This window comes from Pelecanus crispus, chromosome 5 (genome assembly GCF_030463565.1).
Source record: "Pelecanus crispus isolate bPelCri1 chromosome 5, bPelCri1.pri, whole genome shotgun sequence".
NCBI lineage: Eukaryota > Metazoa > Chordata > Aves > Pelecaniformes > Pelecanidae > Pelecanus > Pelecanus crispus.
In genome coordinates, this window is record NC_134647.1 from 55,952,985 (window position 1) to 55,965,139 (window position 12,155).

The 12,155-nt window shown below is 44.9% G+C and overlaps 1 protein-coding gene across 1 annotated transcript in view; it reads left to right on the forward strand.

Moving 5' to 3' along the window:
* The window catches only part of PACS2 (phosphofurin acidic cluster sorting protein 2), an 84,033-nt gene that overhangs the window by 55,041 nt on the left and 16,837 nt on the right, over positions 1–12,155 (forward strand). The window contains exons 16-18 of the mRNA XM_075711206.1: positions 23–177; positions 3,601–3,711; positions 5,798–5,906. Of these exons, the coding sequence (XP_075567321.1) occupies positions 23–177; positions 3,601–3,711; positions 5,798–5,906 (375 nt within the window). The remainder of the gene's footprint in view (positions 1–22; positions 178–3,600; positions 3,712–5,797; positions 5,907–12,155) is intronic.

Here is a 12,155-nt window from a genome sequence, read left to right on the forward strand (position 1 = left end):
TATTTCCTCTTTTTCTGTCTAGCTGTAACTGCAATTCACAGCCTCCAAACCCAATTAAAATTGCAGTGGCCGGAGCCCAGAATTACCTCAGTGCTGTATTGAGGCTCTTTGTAGAGCAGCTGTCTCACAAAACCCCAGACTGGCTCGGCTACATGAGATTTTTGATCATCCCTCTAGGTAAATAAGGAATGATTTTTCTTCATAGAAAGGTGAATGGGTTAAATGTGATGTGTTCCCTCAGTAGAAGCCCTCCTGGAAGCTTTGGCTAGGCACATGGCTGTTAAATGAGGCAAACGTCATGCTGTCATAGTGTTGTGTAATTGCTTGTGTTGCTGCTCTTGTGTGAGTGAATTTCATCTTTACGTTCTTGATGCCAAAGTCTGCTTGTAAACCTTTTGTTTGAGGGGTTGAGTACTTCCTCCCCATACAGTGAAGCTCTTGTATATCTTTTTATCATGGTACAATGAATACATAGAATAATGTTCTGGAAGCCCTTTCCCTGGCTGAAATCTTAAATTCATTGGGCACCATGTTTCCCAAACCAATAACTGTTCTGGCCTCCCTGAGGCTGACACAGAAAATGTTGGGGGCGGGGGAGGGGGTGTTGAAAATTTTTTAAAGGCTCTGAAACTGCTGAGAGTTTAAGTTATTCAAATTACATGTATGTTTTGACCTTTCCTTTACGTGCTGTTCTCCTCAGGTTTTTTCCTCAGTTTTCGAGCACTTTATCCGTGCCCTTCCAGCAGCTCAACAAGCCTGCCTGGCTGGAAAGTTACCCAGCTTGGATCACTTGTGTTGGGGGAAGTAGAGTGGACTGATAATAATGTTAGGGGTCTTGCTGTAGTCAGAAATGTGAGGAATGTTGTAGCGGTGAGTCCTGGGAGGTCAGGCGGTTACTGGTGCTTGTGGGCAGTGGGGGCATCTGGGCAATGCTGGTGGTGTAAGGGTGTGATGCTAAAAGCTGGTCTAGTCCAAGGCTTGGTTTGTGTGAGCAGGGCACTTAGGTGATGTCAGCAACAGAAAACTTGAAAAGCACTTTTTCTCGGTATTTTCTGGTCTTCTAGGTTTGGGACCAGCTGACAGTAGTTGCTGTAGGAGTCAGAAGCTGCTGCCCGGCACCATGAACAGTGGGGTTAGGCTGTCAATTCAGTGGTGGGATTTGCAGAAGTCAAACGAAAAAGGCAGAGGAAGAGAGCTGGATCCTTCTGTAAGGAAGGCATTTAGTTTTCAAGGGGTTGGGAGGAAGAAGAGAGAGCGCCCTTGAGGGGGTAAAAACAAAAATATTATTTCCACAAGATTAAATGCACTTCGAATGAGAGTCTCTATGACTTAGGACTTTGGTCCTCACATGCTGACTGTCTCCTGGCCTCAGAAGAAGAGTTTTCTGTCCTGCAGTCTTCAATGATCTGAAAATATTCTCTCTTTGAAAGTAAAACACAAGATGTAGCTAGTGTGGTTTTGGGTTGTTTTTTTAATCTTAAAGCTTTCTTTGGTAATTTAAAAAAAAAAAAAAAAAGCACTTTAATAATGGAACTGCCTCAGAACTGTGAATGCTTTTTAAATGTACTTTAAATATAGAAACTTCTCTAACAGGGCCTTTCCCATGGAAGTCTGCAGTATTTCCTGATTGGATCAAGTGCTTGTTTCTGGCCAGCTTTCTGGCAATTCATTAAAGTGATGGAGGAGCAACCTCTTTTCAGACAATTGAAAAAGCACCAAAGACAGAATGGTGATCATGCCATAAATGTCTTAAAGGAAAAGACTTTCTGCTGTTAGCACCTTTGAAGTAAGAACGGTAGAGTCTTTTTCTAAGATGGTTTTACATCCTTAGTCCACAACCACGTGCTGCGATGACAGAAGAGTCACCCTACAGTGGTTTGTTAACAATGAGAAATGCTTAGTGTTTGTAAGCATCCATACTGGGATATTTGGTCCTGCTTCATGCTCTGATTCTGTGGCTGAAAGACTCCTTTGATGTCCAAACCAGTGTATAAACAACTGAAAAGGGGGAAATAAAATAGAAAAAAAGGTTGGGGGTTGTTTTGGTTGTTTGGGGTTTTTTAGCATTTTATGTAGCTCCCATGGATAGAACTTCTTGGGAGACCTCATGTTTAGTACTTGTTTCCAACTGCATCTGCCATGTGCGATGTGTTTTCCCAGCATGTGGGAACGCTTCTCTAGTGCATGGTGCAGAGCTGTTCCATGTGCACCGTTTTCAAAACTACACTGCAAAAGAAATGATGGGTCTGAAAGTAGCCATGATCAGGAGGGTCCAGGAAAGAACTTAGGCCCCAGTCTCTAATGACACCGAGGGGAGCACAGAGGGACCTTCTGCTTGAACCTTTCCTTGAAGTCTGGAAATTAGCACTGGTTTGGAGGACAGAAAAGACAGTGGTTTTTTTCCACCATGAGCTTTACTAGAGGATGGTGAGTATTGTTAAGCAGCTGGGGTCTTCTTGGAAGGAGTTGTCAGGTTACTGGTTACCAGCTGATGACTCAACTCTTGCAGTCTCTGGAAACGTGGCTTGATATGAGAATTCGGTATTCAGGAAGGATGAAAATAAGCTGATTAGGAGGAACTCTGAGACCACTTCATGGCTGATTGTAAATGTACAGGACTCATGCTAAGCATGACTGAAATGTGGTGACTGGAAAGTGCAATCCTGGCACACCTTTTCTCCTGTGTTGTAAGACTGGAGAGGTAGTTGCAAGAGCAGGTTGTCTGGTTTGGGGACATGTGGCCTAAAATGAAGGTGGCAAATTTTTACCACCTCCCAGGGCAGAGGTTGTCACTTAAATGCCTTCCCTCGCTTGCTCAGTATAAGTATGAAGTCAGATCTCCATCCAGGGCTGCAAGCTGGAGGCTGGACACGCAAACTTTCTACAAGGAGGTCTTTCCATGTTCATAGAGAAGCCATAAGGCTCAGCTAGAGCAAGCAGGGACCTGATGCATATGCCAGCATTCACTGGGGACTGTAATCCTTGGACTCTGCCTTCTGTTTTTAATTACAGTCTATTTATTGAACTTACAGCCCTTCTCCACCGATTAAACAAGCCTCCCTGGGTTGTTTTTCCTGGTTGGGGACAATTGCCTCTTCTCAGTATTGTAAACCAGCCATGGTGTGTGAATGGTGTTTGGAGGAAGGGGTCTGACTCCTCTTGGCAGAGGTGACCTGGCTGTGGTGTGTGCAGTGCAGCCTCTGGGCAGGAAGGGTTGCTGGGAAAGCTGCTTGTAAAACTGAGAGACTGAGACTGAGATGGAGAGCCGTAGGGCCTCTGTGTCTTCCAAATAATTTATTTCCTCAGCAGTTTCCCAGTCCTGTTTTCTTTGGCCTTTTAAAATTTAATTTGGGATGGGGGGGAGGAGGAGGCATCACTGAAAGGTATCAGTGGTGTTGAAGCAGTCTCTCTGCTGGGAAGGCTATTTGCATGCTCTTGTAGAGATAAGCTGGACTAAATTACTTGGTTATAATTTAAGAAATTTATTTTTGGGGTGTCTAGTGTAGTTTTGATTTTTGGAATTCAATTCCTTACAGATAAAAACCACATTTGTATTCAGTGCCGGGAAGAACAACTGTCATGTTTTCCTTTCTTTCTTAGGCTCTCATCCAGTGGCCAAGTATCTGGGGTCTGTAGATTATAGATACAACAACTTCTTCCAAGATCTAGCCTGGAGAGATCTGTTCAACAAACTTGAAGCACAGACCACTGGTAAGACCATGTGTCTGTGTCTGGCCTGTGTGGGATAAAAGGCTTGAATGAGTAATTTTAGCAAAGGTCAAGTAAATACAAGAGGAAGCAGACAGATGTTTTTGTTCCTCTTTTCTCCTCACTCCATCACATTCCCTTTTCAGATACTGACCTTTGTATGTCTTCCACGTGGTGGTTTGCAAACAGTTGTTGGCTCCCAGAGGCAGTAGCTGCCTCTTAAGTCATGCTGTTTTTACCTAGCTCTCAGCTTTGTTCTTTGATGTGGAGGTCTCACTACCAAGTTTAGTACATTGCTTTCTTTGGGCCTTCAGAAAATGTCCAGCCTAAAAAATTTGGAAAACTGGAAACTGTGGGAAGATTAACTTCTGTTAATTGTGTGTGAGAATGACCTTGATGTTTCTGAAGTCTGCTGGCAGGATCTTTCTCATTAAAAAAGAATTTTGTTCTTCACCAGTGTTGTAATATGTGGGAGCTGCTCTAGGTCAGACCAACAAAGTTCTGTTCTGATCTGAGTCTGGTCTAGGCCAGGATAAAGCCTTACCGTGTGTTAAAGTACTAATTTGCTTAAAATATTAATGCTTACAGTTTTTTCCATCCGTTCCTTCAAGAATGGAAAGAAACAGGAGAAAGGAGGATTTGCATCTGACATTTAGAGCTACATAAAGGCCTGAGACTTGACTGAGGAGTGATGCTCTCATGGCAGTGTATCCCATACAGAAATTTCACTAGAAGGAGAAAGCTTTGGAGTTTTTGGAGCGCCATGAGGGTGGGGAGGTTGCAGCGTGGTTCTCCGTTGCAGAGTGTCTGAGCATGCTCCTGGAAGTCCTCTAGCTGTGAGAGGAGGAGAGGGAGACCTCTTCGCAGGTGTTTGTTCGGAGTCTTTTCCAGCAGATGGGAACTTGGCTGGACAAGACCTTGTGCAGTTTGTTCTGAAGGTGAAGTTAGCCCTGCTTGGAGCAGGAGGCTGGACTAGAGATCTCCTAGTGTGCCACCCAACCTACAGTCTTCCTTGATTCTAAGCTCATGGAAGAACAGATGTCTGGAGCTGGTTTCTTTTAATTCCTTGCTGCACTTGAAAATGCAGACAAATGTCAATACAGAGTTCATTTCTGTGTCTGGGTTAGGAATACTTTATTAGCTATAGAAATCCAGGTCGAGAGCCATATCTGTTCTTTAGTTGGTTACATGCTGCAGTGCTTGCTTATTTGGCTGCATGCTGTGAGGAAAACGCAGCCTCATTTTTGTGCAGTCCAGACCTTGCAGTTTCTCCATTTTCATCTGTGCAGTGAGAACTGCACAGAAACCCCGTGATGGCATAAGAAGATCTGGCAAAGAATCATAGCTCTTCACAGTTCACTGTTCAAATACAAAGAGTCTGGGTTAAAATGCCCATTAAGGTATGGAAGAGCCTGGTGAAGGTCACTTGCGTTCCCTTGATGTCACAGTTGAGGCTCTTCGCTTGAAACCAAAGGAATGTGGAAGGCATTTAGGAAATGTCTTCTTGTCAACTTGAATCAAACACAGTCTCACAGATCTGAAGCATACTTGCTGCTACACACATGATCTTTGTGCTCTTCCTACTCTTGTGTGGCTCTTGGTCTTTTCAGTTAACTCAGCAAGGCTGTGAGTTCATTAGGAAATCAGGTAAGTCAGTGCTGGTGTGAGCAGAGCAGCTCGCCAAGGCCCTGGGAGAGGAGAGATGGCTAGGCACTTTCTTCAGCAGATACCTACAGCTGAGGTGCGAAAAAGTCTAAAGCTGACTCTGGGGAGGTACACATTTTCAAACAAAAGCATTTTAACAAATATAAAATAACCATAATACTTCAGTCAATAATGCTGTGTACAGATGTCTGGGTATCTAGTGTGGCTTCCTAATGTTTTTACTTTGGTGCTCTTGTAGGATGTTTGCTTTTGGTCAGACAGCTTTACAGTGCTCTGGGGTAGACTGCAGAGCTTCCTTTGGAAGATGCAGTTCAAATGCAGCTGGCTGGGTACCATCAGCTGCTTGGCTGAGCAAATGGAGGACAGTGCTGGTGATGATCTAAGAAGTCACTTAAATGATTTTTTTCTCTTTGTTCTGTTGCAGTTCCAGAAACACCTGATGTTGTCTCCCGGATAACGCAGTATATAGCAGGGGCAAACTGTGCACACCAGTTGCCCATTGCTGAAGCAATGCTGACATACAAGCAGAAAAGGTATGTCACTAATGTAATACTGACTTTCCAGAGTGAGCATCAGGTTGAAAGCAAAGCACTTTTCTCATCTCGTGTGCCAGCAGTTTTAAAATCACTCCAAATTGCAAACACCTTGGGAGCCTTATGGTAGCCTGTAGCCAGTGATGTGTCCCACTTAGATAACAGTGAATCTACAACAGTGTGGTTACTTTAGATGCAGTGATTTCTTTGAAGATCTGAGAGGCTTGGGGAAGTCGGGACTAGGCAGGATGGGAGATGGACAGATTATATCTGCTTAGGTTCTGGAGATCTCTCACCACAGAGACCTTGGGTAAGACTGGACTGTGGCATTCCCCCCGAAGTATCTTCCGTGAGACCTGGCCTTTTTACATTGGTGTTGAGGGAACTGAAACCCTTTCTTTTTGGAGTGTAAATAGCAGAGCTTCTCAAAGGAGAGACAAAATCCTTGTTGATTGGCAGCTGCAGCCTACCAGGACTCCTACTGAGGAGGGCTGACATTCACCAGGTTTTATTTCAACTTCTCTTAAGGGATAAACAGCCTTTAGGAGAGAGGGTTGAGGTCCGAAAACAAAATTCGGAAGTATGTAGAGCCTCATGTGGCTGTGGTCCAGGAAGAAGAGTAACTGTCACTGAAGGGTAGAGATGCATTGTTTCTGAGGCACAGAGGAGAATAATAGACTCTTAACTCACATCCCAGTAATTTCCAAGAGCAGGAGAAACACTCAGCTCGTGTGATTTTTCTCGATTAGGGACTAGCAATCTCTTATGAGGCATGGATGATGTTAATTGTTAATTACTACCCTTCCCATGTTATATCTGATCTTTCATTTTTGGTCCATTAACATCCCTCATTGGTGCCTCCTTTGCATAAGAACTGGGAGGGATTAAAGATGTGGGCAGAGTAACTTTTTTCCCTTCTTTTTGGAAATGCTCATTGTGTATTGCTTTTCCATTCCTGTGTCTGCTCTACATTACTTTGCAGAAATGGATTCAGTAAAATTTAGCACATTCTTCAGGCTCTCCTAGGGCAAATATTTCCAGACTGACTAGTCCATTAAAAAGTGTGCACTCTTTTCACGTATTTGTGAACTTCTGTAATGTTAACCTGATAAAGGTGAAGTTTGGAGAGCCACAGGGTACTCTAAGATCTTAGCTTCAATCTTTTATTTTGTTTTTGTTGTGCAGACTTACCTTAGTTACCAATTTGGAGTTCAGACAACCCCTAGCGCAGTGTGAACCCCTTCTGATGGCTGCATTGTTTTTTCTCTGCACCCTTCAGTTGCTGGGTTCTGCACTGGTCTCCACTGCCTTCTCCATTCTGTTACAGGTTCATTTTTGTCATTAACACACATTTAATCATTTTGAGTTTCTAATGTGCCCAGAAAGGTCAATTTGGTACTTCATTTTAAGACATCTGAAATGTACTTCAGCAACACATGCACTTAGCCCTCCCAGCGCTGTGCATGACCAACATTTACAAAGCTGGTCTGATCCATTTGGATTTTAAACCCTTTGGACTTGGTGGTGCCATGCCTGAAGCTGTTGATAGGTTTAAATCAGGCTCAAACCCTGCAGAAAGTTACTTGGAAGAAAGATTGCTGAGACTTTTAGTCAGATTGTGGCATAGACTGCAGTCTTTTAGTATCTCTGTTGTGCCTGCTTTAAAATAACTTCTACTTTCAGCTAAGTACCCCATGAGCAAACTGGAGAGTGAGTTAGGGGAACAAGCTCTCCTATGGAGCGATGGGCAGTTACCTCCCCGTGTGGCTTTCTTTAGAAATGCAGCTCTCTGTCATTGGCAGCAACTTAGGGAGGGTATTGTGAAAAACAACACAGAAATTGTGTTTCCATTAGCACTATCTAAATAAATGCATCACTTTGTTGTAAGTATAATAACATATTTATCTTCTTCTTTGGTTGCTTTCTGAAAAGGAAAAAGAGCTTTCATTTTGATTTTACCATAAGGTATCAGTTCCTTTTAGGTTCCCTCTCCCATCTCCTATCTCTTTTCCCACATGAACTGGTCTTCTGTGCCTTGTTTAACAGTTTGTGCAGGTCTGGGATGCACAGTTTGTGCTTTAGGTTAAATTCTGCTCGCTGCTTTGAAACTATGGCATCTGCTGGCAGAACGCATTGTTGAAAATGGCTGCTCTGCCTTTGGACCACACATACGGGTTTCCAGGATGTAGACTGAATCAGAATGAAAGGATTATTGAGGGAGTAGCTTTGAGCAGTAAACCACGGAGAAGGTAGGGTTTTTTTCTTCCCTTCTTCCTAGCCATCAGAGGATATAGTGTAGCTCCAAAAGGATCGGGACTGAGCAAAGGCTTTTCAGTTCCCATCTGTTTGAACTGGAGTGCTGTAGGTGGCACTCAGTGGCTCAGGGTGGAGTTCAGCTGTGCAGTGTCCGAGTGCAGACCAGCAAATCTTTTCCCTGTAATCAGAAAACTGAGGACTAGTCTCATACTGGCAGGCTATCCCAAACGTGTGGGACTTCTCTGAGCTTAAGAAAGAGGAGACACATGTATGCTGGCAGTCGAGTTGTGTTCTCTGAGCTGCCTCCAAGACCCCCTTGCTCTGTAGGGTCCCCTGCTTTGAATCATACGATTATTGGACATTGTTTATTTTGTCCTCAGTTCACAAAGTTACTGCAGCTCCCTCTCCCTCAAGGCCAGAGGTGAATGGCTTCTCCAAGGCCAGCTTTCAAGGCAGTGGTCCATGTAGAAACAGCAGCGCTATGTACAGATTCATTGCAAGACAAATCGTCTCCCAGTATCCTAGCATTTGCTCTGTTAAACAAGCCCTAGTGGTCCAAGGAAAGCCAAGCCAGTCTTTAGGACATAGCTGTATGTGATGAGCTGCTTTATGACTTTATTGCCAGCTATCCCTATTCTGGTTTAGCTCTGCTGTCCTTCCTGTCCCCTTGTTCTGTTTGTCATGGCGAAAGGTTGGCGCATGTACTGCCTGTGATGGACTGCAATGGTGCGAAAGCTTTGTCCCATTCTTTTGGAGCATCTGCTGACCTTACCTGAAATCAAGGGGGCTCACAGTGAGGAAGGTGTTCAGGAAGGAAATGAGTTGCCATTTCAGCTCCTCTGCGTTACACTGGGTGACTGACTTTGTGAGCACTGGGAGAATTACTGGTTACTGAATTGTCAAGAAACACTGCAGTCCAGGCAACATCTGGGGAGCTGAGACTATGGTGGCAGAGGTGGGCCTCTCACTAGGAGGGGTGTATCATTGACATTGATATCTCTCTGCATTACTTTCTTGAATGAAACCCTGCAGTATTTGAGATCTGAGACTCAAAAGACACTCATTCCCAGTGTAGCTGGATTGCTGATCAGTTCTGTGAACCTGGGCTGGTGTCACCCACTGTAATTCAGTGTCCAGCACAGCTCATGCCATGTGGCTTCTGGATAGCCCTTGCACGAATCTGGGGAGCAGCTTGGCTGTTGGAAATAAAAGCATTGCTTGCTTGTCAGGGCAAGGGCTGGGTCATTTTCTACCTAGTTACACATTTACCAAAAGCTCTTCACTCTTGTGTTGTAGAGCACTTTCCCAACTCTTGCTCCCTGTGCAGCACAAGTGCCTTGGGTGGAGGGTTCCTGGGTGATAGGAAGCAGGGGTAACACTGTTTTCTGCTTGCTGCGTGTCTCTGAGACTCTGCAGGGCAGTGGCTAGGCAGAGTCCAGGTCATGTGTCTCAGTGCTGCTTCTAAAACACACCCTGCAGCGGTTGCTGAACATGAACACAACTGGTGAAGATGGACCCGGTCCCTCCTCTGGCTCAGCAGTGTCCATGTCATCTGGCTGGTTGCTGCATGAACCTCCTTGGGCAACTGGTGGAAATGTAACAGGAGTTTACTTGTGCCACTTGCCTGGCAGAGCAGTGCAGCAGAGGAGAGTCAAAGCTCAAGAAATGCTGGATGTCCTGTTGAGTATGTCCAGCCCACTGTAGGAACATGAAGGGTGCCGGACAGGAGTTTCATGGGGAAGCAGAGAGGTGACTCATCTGATGTGTTGTGGGGACCTGGAGTTACTTTGTCCCTTTGGTTTGACCACTGGAGACTTGGTGGAACAGGGACGGTGTTGGCCAGCAGACAGCTACAGTTGCTCAGTGGAAAGGACAGATGCTTCATACCAAAGATGAACCTTGGGGAGTCGTTGGGAGTGCCTGACCTGAAATGGCTTAGAGGCCTGCTAGTCCTTCGGTGATAAAAGTCCCCTCTTTCCTGTTGCCCCGTTGCAGGACTTGCCTGGAATAAAGGTAGTACCTGAGACTCTCCTGCTAGGAAATCACATGTGTTTGGCTTCATTTGAATCTGTTTTGGGTTGCTTAAATTTTAAATGAAATCTTACTAAAAGGCTAAGTACTTTGCCCCGGAAGTGAGAGAGATTATTCCTTCCCTTTGTCAGGTGGGTGACTCCTGGTGATGTGGCTGCTTCTCCTTTCTAAGAGTCCTAAAACATATAAATCTGGCTCTGTGTCTTTGTTCAATCTGGATTAATTTCTTGGGGTACGGACGGAGTCTGAAAGTCCCTTTCTGGACAACCTTTGAAGGACTGATTGCAGGTGGATGGATTTTGCCCAAGCAAAAATAGTAATTAGACAACTCCCCATTCTGGATAGAGTTTTTTTTCCTAGCCTCTCTGCATAGATCTGTTTTTTGTTTTTCCCCAGAATTGCAGAAGTGAAGTGTCAATAACAATGTTAAAAATCACAAACCAGGGTCAGGTCTGGCTTTAAATTATAGCTGAGATACCAGAGCCTTCAGACGCCTTATGGATAAAACCAATACCTTGGACATCACTATGGAGGTAAAACCTCTGCAGCCTGGGAATCTGTGCAGCCTGCATAATATGGGGGAGCTGCCTTTCCAGAGATGGGACGTTTTAGTTGCAGGGCTGTGGTAGGAGGAATAGAAGAGACCATTACCAAGGCGAAAGGATTCTGGATTAATATCTTGGGATCCCAATGGACAAGAACAGGACAAGAATCAGGAAAGAGCGTGAAAGAGGAAGTGGAGAACAAGCACGGTCATCTCTCCTTTCATCCACATGAAGAGCAGCTGTTTCGATAAGCTGCATTTTCAGAGGCACATGTGCAAGATCAGAGTTCCCAAGAGGACGTGTGACAGGACTAGACTAGTCGAGATGAAATCCAGCTCGATTGCTTCAGGAACAGTCTGTGCATCATTGTGAGCTGTGATAAATGGTGACTGAAGCAAATGATTTGTTTCAAAATTGCCCCTGAGCTCTTCTCAGTTGGAGTCTGAGGTCTCAGGGGGAACAAGAATGAGTTTTCTGCTGGAATTGGGCATGGTTTGTTTTTTGAGAGCTCAGAGCAAAGCCATCCAGTAGCTGAGAGATGACTAGGCAGCTATTGTGCTTCCCTCACTTGGTCAGTGGGACTCGCTTCTGTCTGCTGCTCAGCCTGTGGAGCTGAAGAAATGAGAAGAAAGCTGAGCCTCTGTTCTGTGCTTCTCCCAACAGCTGTGTGGGTTTCTTGTTTCCCTTTGCAAAACTGGAGCTGGAAATTTTGTTTTTGTAGGAGATTTATTTGCCGGGGAGCCTGCAGCCATGTTTGGAAAGATGTGACCTTTCTGTCTTCCAACACAGAATCAGGGACTTGGTCATTTTGTCATGTGCTTTGGGGGAAGAATGAAGGTGCAGTGCCTGGGGTTGTGAAATAGGAAGGGAGCAAAGCCCCTGGCTTTGCCTTAGAGCTGGGTAAGCAAAGCTGAGCCAAAGCAAGAGGCTATTTGCAAAAGCACACTCTGCTTTGAGGGAGCTCTGGCTGAGTCATGTTCGCTGCAGTTCTATGCCATTCTTTCCATAGGGCTTAGAAGAAACTGTCCAGCCCGTGCTAATCATACAGTGGTTGGCAACCTTTGTGCATTTGGTGCATTTCCAATCTGTGCTGGAAACAGCACAGAAATACCTGCTTTCCTGAAGTATTTGTGCTGCACCCAGCAATATTCTGGATGAAGGCGATGCTGGATGTTTTTTCTCTGAATGTTGCAGTGCTTTGTGCACTGAGGGATGCACAAAAAGAGAAACATGAGAAATCTCGGTGTTTGTCTGCTTCCTACCTGTTTTCTGTGCTTGCCCACTGAGAAGTGTTGTATGCTTGCCTGTGCAGTCACTTCCACTGCTGAACTATAATTCCTCCGAACACGTGGACATGCTTCTGCAGTTCTCTCCTCACCCTGTGGGTCCATCTTCATCTTTCTTGCTCTTGAAGGGG